Raw genomic sequence first — 15,105 nt, forward strand, 5'->3', positions numbered from 1 at the left:
TCATATTATTTACATAAGAAATTAATTTGGTCAGCCTAATTGAGCAAATACGTATGATGCTATGGTCCGGTGTTTGCTGATGGGAATACAAGGCCGGTAAGTTGTATTTCTTTTGTTTGATTATATAGTACTTGTTTTATAGCATATGTCAAAAATAGCAAGCGGTCTATTGTGAAAGTAGATTTAAGGTAGACATTAAACAAATGTGATATGATTGAACTTGGTCTGCAAACAAGAGTAGGTAAAAAAAATACACTAAAATTAGACACAACCATATAGACTCTATAATGTATCCAAATACATATTGATGAGTTAAGATAATAAAATATAATTTGGTTAAATCAGAGTTTTGAGGAGAAAATAAAGGGAAAAATAAGGAATGATAATGAGTCTGTTAGATTAGGAGGAACAAGATAGAGATGAAGAAGAAAGATAAGGTCAATTTTCAGATACAACTTCACAAACTGATTTCAGATGTGTCCTGCCTATGGATAATTATATATCAATTCTTTGTATTTTTTTGTTTTTTATTCTGTTTTATTTTGTTTTTTGGTTTATTCAAGACAGGGTTTCTTTGTAGCTTTGGAGCCTGTCCTGGAACTAGCTCTTGTAAACCAGTGTAGCCTCAAAGCATAGAGATCCGCCTGCCTCTGCCTCCAGAGTTCGTGATTAAAGACATGCGTTACCACTGCCCGGCTATTCATCAATTCTTATATGATTTTTAGGTTCTATCACTGAATTATTATCTTATTGAAACAGAGAGTGCTTGTTTGTTTTTAAATTCAAAGACATATTCTATAGTTTACATAAAAGAAGATCCGTGGAAGAACTTGTAAGCACTATTATTGAAACCAAGGAAAGGCGGATAAAATAACACTGTGTTGGATGTCTTTACAATGTTCTCTACTCTTGATCAGCAGTGGAGACAGGAACTGTAGACATGTCCGTAGAATCCCCTGCACCTACAGTTTCTGAGGTTTGGGCAACTATAGATTTTATAACAAATCTTTCACAGGGTAGAAGAAATGATGAAAAATTACCACAGTGTGAGGACGCTGATTTCACTTTTCTATTAAAAGAGGAAAGACAAATCAAGGAAATAGTTCCAGCAGAACCTGACTCGGTTTTGCAGCTGTAAATTTGTTTTATTTAATCAGAAAAATGTGCATTTTAATTGGAGCAGGAAAGCATTTTAAACCACAGCCAACTGAATCTCTTTTATTCAACTGACATCTATACAGATTTCCAGACCTCTTCAAATTAATATAGTACTAAATTTAGTCACAAGTAAAAAACACAGATTGAATGTGTCCTGTCTCCCAGACAACATCACACGTTCATTTCATATGTCCAGATACAAAGGAATGACAGTGCTTAAAATAGGAAAGTGATTGAAATTATATTTTTGCAAGTAAGAAAAAGAATTCACAGCCATTGTTAATTGGTAAGATGGAGAATAATTATTTTGCTACAATAGTAACAATGAACTCAAACTATGTAACATTCTGTCAGTCTCATTCACATTTACCTTTCTAGATGCAGATTTATTTTCATTTATTGGCATTTACATTTTTGAGATAGAATTTCTCCTTTGCAGATATATTTTTCATTGTGTGCCTATCTTGAATTTAAAACAAACAATATGAGTGAAAATGTTTACGATTTTAAACTGCATTTGTCTATCATAAATGAAACTAGAACAGGCTTCACATTCAAAACCAGCCGATTCTTATTCATGTCAACCCTAACAATGAGATGGTAGTAGTGATTTAAAAACAAAGCAATGTCACTGACATACTTAAAAGTGACTCTCAACACTAACATATTAGAACTCATGGATTACTATATATATTCAGGTATTTTAAGTATTAATTCATTTACAAATATATTTAAGTATTTAATCATAGTTGTCGTTTCAAACAAATTATTAAAAGGGCATCAATTCACAGCCTTTTCTGTGAAAGTCAGGTAGTCCAGAATAATGAAGCAGAGGATGAGGGTTTAGCTTTTAAAGGAAAGCTCATTTTATTTAAAGATATGTAATATGTCGGCATCTACCATGAAAAAGAAAATGATTTTTTTAAAACACATTGTTTATGGAATTGTAGAAACCATATCTCCCTTCACTTTGCAGATGCAATTAAGTTTGGATTTAAATATATTCTCTGACTCTATTGTGATAGCATATTATCCACAGACCATCCTTCCTTACCTTTGTAGTTAACCTTGAAGCCAACAGATCCAACACTTTCGTCCGTTTGAAGATGTAGCCACATTTGACTTCTCATGCTCACTATCAGGTCTGGCACAAAGCTGCCAGTCAGCCTGAGAAAGAGATTGACAAAGGATGGAGAGATGGATTACTAAAGTACCATCTGCATGCAAATTATGGAGAAAGGTACCCATTACTGCTTTCTATACTGGAATAAAGCAAAACTTCAAGCTTACAGGACTGTGTTTGATGTAACGTGAGAGATAAACCACCCAGTTTAGTGATCAAACTTTATAATTTAAAAATACCATTTCATGTGTTTAACTAGGTTAGATCTTTCATATCCCTGAGGCAAGATTACTAGAGCATCAGAGAGTTTTATGCTTCCTTTTGAACTAAAAAGGGAAAGTAGATCTATGATCTTTAAGCATTTTTTTAATTCCTAATAAAAAATCTATACCATTTTAATTTTCAAGTTCCAGAGAATTTTGTTGTAGATTTTTTAAGAACTATTGAAGTGTTTTACAAACAACCAGTCCCCAAGTGATATACTTTAACTCTGTAATACTCATATTGAATACATGATACTTTATATAATTACTCTCATATTGGGTGTAGTGGATAGTTTTATGTCAACTTGACACAAGCTAAAATCATCTGCAAGGGGAAATCTCAATTAAGAAAATGCCTCCGAAAGATCAGGTTGTAGGGAGTACTGTAAGTCCTAATTAGGGACTGAAGGGAGATGGTCAAAGCCGTTGCAGTAGTGCCTGGTGGTCCTGGGTTCTACAAGAGAGCAGGGCAAGCAAGTAATGAGGGTCAAGTGAGAAAGCATAATTCTTTCATTGCTTTTGTAATGGCTGCTGCCTCCAGGTCCCTGCCCTGTTTGAGTTCCTTCCCTGACTTCCTTTGATGAAAAGGCAAACATTTCCTCCAAACTTGCTTTTGTTCATGGCTCATCATAGAAATAGTAATCCTACCTAAGACAATGCATACCTGTTTTCTCATGTTCTATTGATAATGGTGTCATTTAAAGGAACATACTTCTTACCTGGTGGAACATACTGTCTCTACACATGAATAATACACATTCAGTAATGTACTGTTTTTGAACTATTAAAAAAATTTCTTTGTATTCCCTCTCACATTAAAAATTTATCACATAATTGAACAAAAGCCAAGGGTCAAGCAATAATGAAATCAAATGAGTAAATCAGATATAGGGAGATGGAAGGAGACTCCATCCAGAAGGAAAACTAGGAAAAGTAGTCTTACTATAGAGTAAATATTCCTGCTTATTGATTCTCAATTTTATACAGAAAAGATAGATTTTTTTCAGAAGAGAAATAATAAAATTGCCTACTAAATGCTAAAACCACAAACATGGCTACAGCATTAGCTCAGGAAAGAAAATAGTTTCCTTTCACAAAAGGATTAGAAAATTTAATAAAAAAACAAAACAGGAGAGGAGCATCCTCAGAGAAGATTATAAACACATTTCCTGCCAGATATATACAATTTAACTAATGAAGGCGAGGTTAGCATGGATGATCACTTGCTTGAACAAAGTATGGAAATGACAGTGAGTAGTCCTGCTAGATAGAGATGACTATCAAAACCACAAAGGTGGAAGTTTAAATACTACTCCTTAAGTATAGAAGCATCAACAGTGCCCATCCTGAGATAATTTTTGAAATTAATTATGGAGAAAGTCTGGTGTGGGAGAATTATCTGTATTCTGTCAATCATATTTTAATAAAACGCTGATTGGCCAGGCAGGAAGTATAGGTGGGAAAATCAGACAGGAAGTAGAGGTGATGCAATGAGAACAGGAGAATTCTGGGAAGCAGGAGGGTTCCTAGCCACTCCTGCGCAGACCACCGAAGAGGCAGCATGTAACTTGCCCAGCTGAAAAAGGTAGCAAGCCATATGGCTAACGTAGATAAGGATAATGGGGTAATATGTGTCATAAGAACTAATAAGTAGCCTGACCTAATGGGCCAATCAGTTTATAACCTTATGGAGTCCTGTGTGTGATTTTTCCTTGGGGCTTACCGTCTGTGGGGTACCAGGTGGGACAGAAACCCCAACAAGCCGGCCCTCATGTTACAAAAGTCAGTAAAACATTTTGATATAGTTGTGAGTTATATATGCTTAGGAGGAACATTGACATAGGGAAAGTATTGCAATACATTAGATTATATTAACTTTCTGCCTGTCAAAGAATTATAAATTTTTATGATATAAAATATTTATCTTTTTATACACTGCTTACTTGATGTGTGTGTATATATACATATGTACATATATTATATCTAAATGTATATTATCTTAACCTTTAAAGTTTCACAGGCTTTCATTAAAATATTAGAATGCTGTACAAAATAATAAAAACACATTGCCAAAATATATATCTCCCAACTCACATTTAGTGAATTATTTGTCTGTCTGTCTCACAATCTGTCTATCACCTTTAACAATACTCCTTTCTCACAGGTAATTTCATTGAAGTAGCCTTTGTCTTGTGGATTTTCAATGTTGTGTGATAGAATTTTGGTGAGATACTGGCTATGGTGTCTTGAGGTAAGGTTGGAAATGAGTAAATCTTTACAAGAATGAGAATTCAAACATAGATTCAGAACAAAAAGTATATTGACTAAGTCTGAAATCTGTGTATGAGTCTAAGTATATACAATGCTTTTAGTTATACTATATACAACATGCTAACCTTCTAGGTTATGATAAATATTTAAATTGTTGTATTTATTGCATTGCTTTGTGTGTTTGCCAGTTCTGAACTGTGCTAATATCTAGAGAATATAAAATGGTATTTTGCCAGTTCACAAAGCATACCAATGGAGGGTCAATTGCATCCTTGCTTCTTACTCTCCAACTGACCTTGCGGTTCTTGATTTCCAGTTCAATTCCAATTAAGGCTGTTAACAACTCAAACTAGTGAAACCTACACTTGACATGAAAACACAGACAACAAGCTCCCATGTGTCAGTCACATTAGATTTAGAAAAAAGGTAAATTATAAATCTCAGGTTTCTCTAGATGAATAGAAAGATTTTTGACGATTACTAATTTGTATAAGGTAACATGCCAGGAATGTCTTTTGTTCCTTGGAGCCACTTGTATGATGTAGGAAAAACAAAGAGATAAACACATTTCTTCCAGTTCCTATGCTGCTTTAAGCAAGACACAGGACTCCATGATTTCATTTCCAGCCTGTCATAGTACAGTGAATTGTATTTTTGTCTGGATCAGGACAAGCTATCTTTGTGACATGATTCCATCTGCTCCTTTAATGATAGAGTGAAGTTTTGTTTTCTTTGGTGAAGTCAGATTAGCAGATTTCTTATTGTGCACATCATATTCTGGTTTAATCCATACTTAGTAAAAACTGCTTCATTTTTCCTTTATTTTGTGGGGAAGACTCACTGTACTTGTGTGTGATTTCATTTTACTTGTATTTTCTCATCATTTGATCTCTCTCTTAAAACTTATCTTTGCATGCAACTTCAATAGATAATTCTTCTCAAAGGACTTGATTTAAGTTTGAATTGTCCCAGCAGTTTGAACAATTTTGTCTCCAACTTCCATGCATGACACTAAAGAAGGTATGGGGGCTGAATCAAGATTCTTAGATCATTCATAAAAGGCTCACAAATGGTTCTCAAACAATTTTAATGCATGCTTTGAATTCACTGTTTGTGACTAAATGAACTTCAATCTACGTTTATTTATAAGCAGAGTGACCTCAGTGTGCGTCCATGCTGTGCCTTAAGCCTCCTGGTTAGTCTCTTTATGTAGAATGAAAGCATAAAAGCTCTCCATAAATGCACTCAGAAATCTTCATTATGCTCTGAAATAGAAACTGAAATAAAGGCAGGATATATCAAATATCTATTAGGCTCAATGTCTGAACTTTATATTCACTCAAAGCATTTCTGTTAAATCCATTAGGGAACAACAGCCTTTCTACATCCTAGCAATTTTCTTTGTGTCATGTAAACATGTAACTATTGCTTTTTTTATGAAAATGCATTCAATATTTTATCTTACAATGCTATGAAAAATAAGGCATCTATTCACTCTAAAGTATCTACAATTCACTAGAGATAGTGGCTGCTGGTAAAATATTTTTTTAAAATTCCTGGAACAGCATTTGACAATTACATTTCAGAAAGGATCAAGATCTTGAAAGAAAAATATATCATCGGCACATTAATATAAGAAGAAATCTATAACTGTGGATTTGAAATCATTGTTGCCCATGGGCATTAGAAGTTATAATTCATTTGCTATTTCGAAGTATAATGTTTAAATATAATGATCATCATCATTAAATTTGGTTGAGAAAATTTTGACACATGCATTGTGCTCTTCTCATATGGATTTTTATACTTGTGAGTTTATTTAAATATTTTTTGCATATTTTGCCCCAACTTATTCTTTTTGTGTTGCTGTCTTTTGTTTCTACTAAAGTAAGTCTTGAATAAAAATAAAAATGAAAGTATCTACTAAAACATTTTAACACATTATTTGTGTGTAATAAATAAATAAATAAGTAAAGCTCTAGGAAACTAGAATGAAATTATTGTTTTCCTTTGAACTCAACAATTGTTTTACAGTAGATGGACATAAAAATAAAAGAGAATGAAGCTCTAGAGAGTGGTTATTCTACAAAATTAATATTTATGGTTAGAATCAAAATTGCATGGAACTTAATGGGCCAATCAACTTTATAACGTATAGAGATCTCAGTGTGATTTTTCTCTGAGACTAAACAGCTGGGGGGCCAGGCAGGACAGAAACACAAACAAGCAGGCCCTTCATGCTATATATATATATATATATATATATATATATATATATAATTTATATATTCATGTGCTTCTGTGGGTATTTATACCTTGATATATGAATGTGCATATGTATATACACATGTATATCAATAGGAGTTTATGAATATGTACTTATGTGCCATATACACTTGTGTAAGAGAATGTTCAAATATATTCATATGTGCCTGCTATATATATATATATATATATTTGCGAATTTGTTTGTATGTGCATTTATATATTGAATTATGACTGTCAATGTTGTAAATATACCAATATATTTGTGTATATATATGCATATATATTTATAGGAAGTTATGCTTCTTTAATCAACAATGTTCCACCAATAGTTGCAGATGATTTATAAAAATCCCAGTACTAAGCATGAAGATTACCTCTTTCAAATTATTGATCAGGGGAGCTTAAAAGACTCAAAAAATAATATAGAATATGCTTTTTTCCCCTGTTTGAATTACAGAGGTTGAATACCTGTGGCTATTACTAAAGACACCATAACAGGAATTGGAGGACTAGACCTGGATATGTCTTGAAAGCCTCCTCTCTGAGAACTAGCATTCATGGCACAAGAAAATGGGAAGTGTACATTCTGCCAAAGAAGGAAAGCAATCTGATGCCATAAATTGGAGCTACAGTCACAATGGAAAATACCCCAAATGGCAAAGGTGCAATAGTGGTGGCACAGATATTTTGGTCGTGGTCAAGAATTGTTTAAGTGGACTTAATGTCCACTCAACAGACTGAAAAATGCTCAGTATTGGAAATCTAGCCAACTTCTTTTGGCTCAAGAGGTCATAGATCTCATAGGAGAACCTCCACATACTACTTTTCTAAGCCAGCATAATTTCTAGCTGTACTCTAAGTTCTTATTCTTATAAACACAGATAACTACAGCTCTCATCCCTCATCATAGACATTTATTATCATAGAAGATCTAGACCATTACAGAAAACTACAGTGAAACAAAATGCCCAGAATAAAAAGCCATGGATGCACAGCCCCAGTGAATACAGCTATAACATAACTCCTGTACCTAAGACTCAATGAACATCATGAAAGAGGGGCAGGAAGATTTTAAAAGTCAAACAGATGGCCAGGAAGTCTGCTGTGAATTGATGTCTCCTTGAAATAGTGGGAAATCTGCATCCATGATACCCTAACAGTATGGCTGGCTAAACTCCACCTAACCAATAATAATACTAATAGGCATGTTATCATGGAAGGGGTAAATCTCATGGGCCCCCATCCCTAGACAAAGAACTACAGGCAATTAAGGAATGCTGAGAGTGTAAGATGAAGACTTCCCCAGAGGTAACTCCCTTAATTCGTTATTGTATTCTGAATGGTCTGTCCTGAAATCATACTCACACAAGCATCATTCAACAGAATCAGTAGGTTGTCTATATATTTTCATGCATTTATACATATATTCAAAGAATTAAAGAAAAAGTGTGCAGGGATTTGAGGGGGAATAGCATATAAGAAATAAGATGCTGGCATGGAGGGGGAGAGTCAAAATTATGTAAAGATTTTTAACTAAAAATTAAAAGAAATCAGCAAGTTATCCAATCAAAGGGATTTGGTGTTGAAACAGTCTTTTAAATGTAAACTCTGTCAGCCAGTTATCCAGATTCTGTTAAGTGTCTTGGTTGTGATCACTGACAAAATTATGTTTCTGTCCATTTTAATAGAGAAAAGAAGTTATATGTATCAGAGATATAATTTGTTTTTAAGAATACCATTTACTGATGGTAGACAGAGGAAGGCAGGACAAAATATTTTTATATAAATATTTTAAATGTTTAAGTTATTTCTCTGGATAAGGAATATGCAGGAAGAGCTGAAGCCCATGCACTGAACAAACCAGGGAAAATAGAAGTAGTATTGTGAAAACAAACAAACAAAAAAAAACCCTTAGAAACATTTACTTCACCCTTATATGAGTGTTGAATGAAAATCTGTGGTTTAGTGGTATAACTTGTTCCAGATAATTACTCACTTGGAATACAAGAGCACACCCCATAAAAAAATAAATAAAAGTTATTTTTTTCTCTAAACAATCTTACATCATCCAGCTGTCCTTATCCTCACTTTATTTAGAATTAGTTGTGAGTCTCTACCATTCACTTGATGACCCTGATATCACAGTTTCCCCTTATCTACTCTACTTCTTGATCACATTTATTGAGTGCAAGATATTTAACAACACCCCCAGGCATGGCATCCAATAGAGAGGAAAATAGGATCTTAACTCCACTTGATAAAGTCGTTTTTCTCCCATTGTTGACATCATTTCACCCTTTGAAGTTTAAAATGCTACCAGGAATTCAAGCCTTTGGAATCAACTATCACAGAGACTTAAGCAGCAAGCAGAGAGACAAAGAGTTCCACACCAGGTCCTCTGTATATGTATTATAGATTTCAACCTAGTATTTTTTATGGAACCCCTGAGTGTTTGTGAAGTAGTGGGTTTCTAATTCATGTGCCTGCTCTTGGGACTCTTTTTCCTTCTTTTTTGGGGTTATTCTGTCCAGGTTCAATATGCTGTTCTTTTAACTTATCTAACATTTAATTTGGTCATGTTTATTTGTTGTCTCCAGAAGCATGTTCAGTTCTAATGAGAGGCAGAAAGGAAATGGATCCGGGGTAAGGGATATGAACTGGGAGTCGAAGGAGAGGAAATTGTAATCAATATATTATATGAGGAAACAATCAGTTTTCAATATAGGCAGAACAAAGAAAAATAATGCAGCCAGTGTCTTGTGTATCATTCCAAAGGTACTGTGTACTGTTTGTGGCATGGGGAAGCATGAGTATTGAGAGACACATGACAATGATTCACTGTAACATACGTGAAACACCGAGTACTTACACCTGAAGCACAGTCCTTGGGTCTCCAACTTCACCCCCATCACCAATAGTCAAGGTGTCATAGCCAATCTCCAGATCAAATTCCTCGAAATTTATTTGGATAACCTATGGACAAATAGAAACATGCACTCTAAATACATTGAATTCTATATTAGAAACCAATGGTAAGCGATGGCAGAAGATGTTAATAGGACATGATCTATGAGCCTCGCACTGTGGAAGTAGGTAGTACGATAGCACCACTCCATTATTGCTTCCTGTCTTTTAACTCCTGTATTAAATTTTCAATGAAATGGCATGATTTCTGTTTATAGAGCACTCTTTTGGATTGAAGCATAATTAATGCAAATCCACTTTGGGACGCTTTATAAAAAGTTCATGTAGGAGAGAGTGATTTTCCAGTCACTTCCACGTATTTTTTTATAAACTTGACAGAGGAAAAAAGGATGTTATTTTCTTAACTAGTAAAGCCTAAAGATGATAGGGCCAAATTTGATTGCCAATGAGCAGATTTAAAGTTACAGGTTTATTTTTATGTTTACTTAACTAGCGGAATCTCTCAAACGTAGTAAAATGTACTCTTAAAACTGGAGACATATGATTTCGAATATAGCAGACAATTTGGAATTGGTTTTTATAAAAACATTTTTGTACACTCATTTTATCCTCATTTTAAAATAAAAATACGGTTACATTTAAATGATTCAAAATACCATTGAAAGTCAAATAATTCTGAGCAGAAAGAGTTGCATAGTTGTGGTCCTAAATATAACCGTGCCTTCAGCCAATAGTGATATGTCATGTATTGATACTACTGCATAGGGGAACAATTGTTAGAATTCTCTAACATTTTCAGAGAAAAGTAAAGAAAATATGTTTTTAGCAATAGTCACATCTATTTGTTATTTTTAAATATAAAAGTATAAAAAGTAAAATCTGTCTCTGACACTTTTAGCTTTATATCAAAACAAACATTGTTTATGATTTTTAGATTCAAACATTGTTTTGTGTTGACATTTAACTAAAGCTAGCTTTTCAAATTCAAAACATCATACAAAAATGTATGAAAACTACATAGTTTACACAATCACAATTTTTTTTTATCATTTTTAAAAGTTTATATTTACTTATTCATTCACTCATTCATTCAACTTTGTTTATATACCTTTTATTTAGTTTGGACTACTAAAATAAGTGGTTTGGATGATAATGTCAGCTGTTGGTTCAGATATTAGAATTTTGGTTCCTTGCTAGTAGAACTGTTCGGATAGGTTTAGGTGGTACTTCTAGGTCAATATGTTACGGGGATATGCAACAAAACTTATATTTGGTTCTTTACTGTTCAGACCTTGCTCAACACATAACTAAAAAAGTGTTTTAGATTTACAATTTACTCTCTCAAACTGTTAGCCATTCTTTATTTGTGCAGATTAGTTTTATATTTATCAATTGCATTGTAAGCTGTGATAAAATCTCTTTCAAGGAGTTTTGCAAGGATTGAAACGGGGAACTGTTTTGATATTATATACAAACTTCACATTCTGGAAAATGACTTTTCAAAAAACCACAAAGGAAGAATTTGGAAGAATGTTCAGCCCTAAGACTCCAGGTACCATGTTTTTGTTAGGAAACTTAATTCCTTCTACTTTACTGAGAGCAATAAGAATATTTAGGTTTTATCATACAGGAAACCTGGGAGAATAGTGTAGAATCAAACCTGAAAGGACTGCATATTGAATAAAAGCAGTAACTCCAATGGCTGTCCCGCTTCCTTCTCTAGTGCGCACTACGCTTGGCTTTTGGTGGCTTACTTGTGTTTCTCAAATACATCAATGAGCATTTACTTGACTTCAAAAGATTGAAAATCAAAAAGTGGAAATATACGCACACAGACACACACCCACACACACACCCACACACATCACCTCTAAAGTATTTGAGGAGGAATTAACTAATGTGTTGCTCCTTATATTCAAACTCTTTAATATTTTGTGGTTTTTATTGTTTTTTTTTTTTTTTTTTTTTTTTTTTTTTTAGTGAGCCAAGATGTGTCAGTGTTGAAAGCTTAGCTTTACTGGGGCTGATTTTTTGTTATAGACTGCTAAATACAAGAAGGTTCAGGATTTTCAAAGTTATTCTTTCCTGAATTGCCTTCTTAGCTTTTTTTTATTCTACATGTTTATCTACTGTAATCTTTGGCTCAAATAGCCACACACAATTAAGTTTACGAATCACACTGAAGGCTTTTGTTCTCAATGATTCTAGATTACATGGAACAAGGAGATCACTATCAGTGGTGAAGTAGCCACCAAGACCTTAGAACAGACAATGACTATAATTACATGCAATCCCTTTTCTACAATCACATTCTGGGTTATCAGGAGGGAAATCATAGTCAGGAAGGTACAGACGAAAGAAAGGTGAAAAGCCACAAAAATATCTGTGATAAAACAATTTTCTCCTTGTAAACTTTGAACTACTTTAGGAATCTAGGAATATTGGTTGGGATGAATTCCAGTAGATTTTTGCAGTTGCTTATGAGACTGTGGTATTTAGTAGTGTTTTGTCAGGCTTCTTGGGAAAATCAATGTGTACAGTACTAAAGGGAAAGGCATAATGTTCCCATAAAACCTTGCGAAAGAGTATTTTCATTTAATATAAGAAATGTCTAAGTATTAGTTAATATCTATTAAGAGCTTTATTTAATACTTTCTTACGCATTACAGAACTTTAATATATTGTTGTTCATATTGTGGTTTCACACTTTTTTTTTGCCCTGAATTTCTTTGTTATTTGAGAAACATCTACAGAGGTTTCCTTCTGTAGATCTATCAGTAATAAACTATTGAACATTCTAGCATCAAGAAAAAATTCATTTATTTTTCATTTATTCTTGCTGAAAAATGCTTCCAATTACATATTTTAGTCAACATTTAATTCATAAATGTTCTACAGATATTTCTCTATTGTGACATAACTTCCAATGTTAGCTTAATAAGTCCAATGATGATATCTTAACATCTGTTTTAATTTTTTGCTTATTTCCTTGGCTATTTTTACATACTCTTTTTCTCTGTTGTATGTGTTTGCTTCTTTTAAGACATTCTTGGTAAGATAGGTGTTTTTCTGCATGGTATGACATAGACAACAATAAATTATACATCACTGACTCTCGATAAATTTTCAGTTGCCAGTTATCGTTTTATCTTTTATTTTTATTCTGTATGAATAATCCTTAAAACAGGATAGGCTGGTTGTAAGAACAAAGAAAATTTTAAGGAACTTTTTGCTTGCTTAGTAGCTAATTAATGCACTGGGTTCAAATGCAAGGGCTGATTGAAAGCGAGATGTCTAACTAGGATGCTGAACTCACCAGTAAGTGCTCCTGCGGTCCTGACAGCAGGCCACCTGTTAACATCTTGCTCTGTGGTCTATCAGGGAGCAGAAAAGTTGACTGCTTCGGGGAGGGCTTTTGGAAAGGGGGGTCTGCTAGACATAACTGAGGGCTGCTTGACATAACCACTTTGGGGAGGGGGCTTGTTAGCGATAAGGTACAGCAGCTGTTATGTAAGACTAACTCCTTTGACCCAAAATGAACCTGGCTTGTGGTTTTTGCCTATATAATGTCAAGCCCAAATGATGAGGGGGCTCTGCTCCCTACTGCGCTGCGACGAGTAATGCAGGAGACCCTGGCCTGGCTTAATAGAGCTCCGAATAAACCTTGTTTTTGATTCTGAACTTGACTGCATCCTGGTGGTCTCTCTGGGGGTCGCGAATTGGGCACAACACTGGTATACATGCATATAGATAAGTGTTTTCTTTAATGTTTGAATCCTGGATAGCATGGAACTTATTAGATAGACCAGTCTGATGTTAAACTCGGAGGTATGCCTGCTTCTTCCTCCTGAGGGCACTGGCATCTAATGCTTTCTTATCTATATGGAGTATATAGGCACACATACATTCCTTTTGTAATAAATTGCCCTGCGTATCTATCCTTTTATGTATTTGTGACTTTCATGAACTTAGGAAAGTTAATCATCTTTTCTTCCTCCTTTACCCTTCTAGAATTAAAATTGACGTAGTATGATTTTTGCTTTCTATATCTCTTAAACCATCTTCTGTAATTTCCATTAACTTCCTTTATCTAATAATTGCATACTTTTTTAGTTCTATCTTGGTTCATTAATTTCTTCTTTATTAGCATATTCATTGAATTATTTAAATTCAAATATGCTCTTTGGGTTTTTTTTTTCCCCTGGTCACTGGAGGCATGGGCTGGACTGTTAAATTAGCATGTGGAAACAAATGTGAATCCAAGGATTTCCTGTCTGACTGTAATACTGGAATTAAAGACATTGAATTTGACAGTGCTGGAGTTTATATCATAGTAGCTCCAAATTACTTTGCTAGTCAAGTCTAAATTTTCAATGATTACTAACTACATCACACATTCCAGGATACACGGAGCGGTACTTTCTGTTAAAATTTTTATGGAAAATGCATTGACGATCTCAGGAAGTCATAACAGAGCCCTCAAGCACTGGAGTCTTTCCCACAAAGTCTGCATGAAGACAGTGTTTTGAGTTTCCAGCTGTAATGATATTGCCTGCACTCTTCAATGAATAATTTGTGAATGTTTTAGCGAGAAAATTCACTTGTAGGACACATCTGACAAAAGAGGATGTTTAACAATGTGATGCTATTGGGGATGGCCACTGCTCCGGTCTTAGAGAGGAATGACGTGTGGAACTGCTCCTGTGATGATTCTCTGAGTGTCATTGGTATCTCAACAAATTCTGTCACACAGACAGACAATCAATAAGTCTGTGTCCAAATGCAGTTCTAATTATAGAAGAGTCCTCTCCAGTCTGAAGGATGTTTATGTGCCATTAGGATCAGCTGTGAGGTCTCTAGAACCTTCATGTCCACCATCTAGGACTCCATGATCAACTGGGCACTCAAGGGTTGAGGAAGCCTCGCGGTTAGAGTTCTGTAACTTGTAGCATATACAATCTATTTCTTTTCAAATACTGCTTAAGCTTGTAGGTAGCTTTGGGAGATAACCCTCAATTCTGATGCTTTCAAACTTTTGATTTCATCATCATAACTTAGATCTTTTCATTATATGGAGTGTCCAAGGGCTGGGTATCA

At 34.3% G+C, this 15,105-nt stretch overlaps 1 protein-coding gene across 1 annotated transcript in view; it reads right to left on the reverse strand.

Annotated features, from left to right (window-relative positions):
• Nucleotides 1-15,105, reverse strand: part of Csmd3 (CUB and Sushi multiple domains 3) — a 1,053,984-nt gene that overhangs the window by 520,431 nt on the left and 518,448 nt on the right. The window contains exons 12-13 of the mRNA XM_087898772.1: nt 9,953-10,056; nt 2,213-2,325 (exon numbers count right to left, since the gene is read on the reverse strand). Of these exons, the coding sequence (XP_087754898.1) occupies nt 2,213-2,325; nt 9,953-10,056 (217 nt within the window). The remainder of the gene's footprint in view (nt 1-2,212; nt 2,326-9,952; nt 10,057-15,105) is intronic.

Source organism: Myodes glareolus, chromosome 19 (assembly GCF_982192425.1).
Source record: "Myodes glareolus chromosome 19, mMyoGla1.1, whole genome shotgun sequence".
Classification (NCBI taxonomy): domain Eukaryota; kingdom Metazoa; phylum Chordata; class Mammalia; order Rodentia; family Cricetidae; genus Myodes; species Myodes glareolus.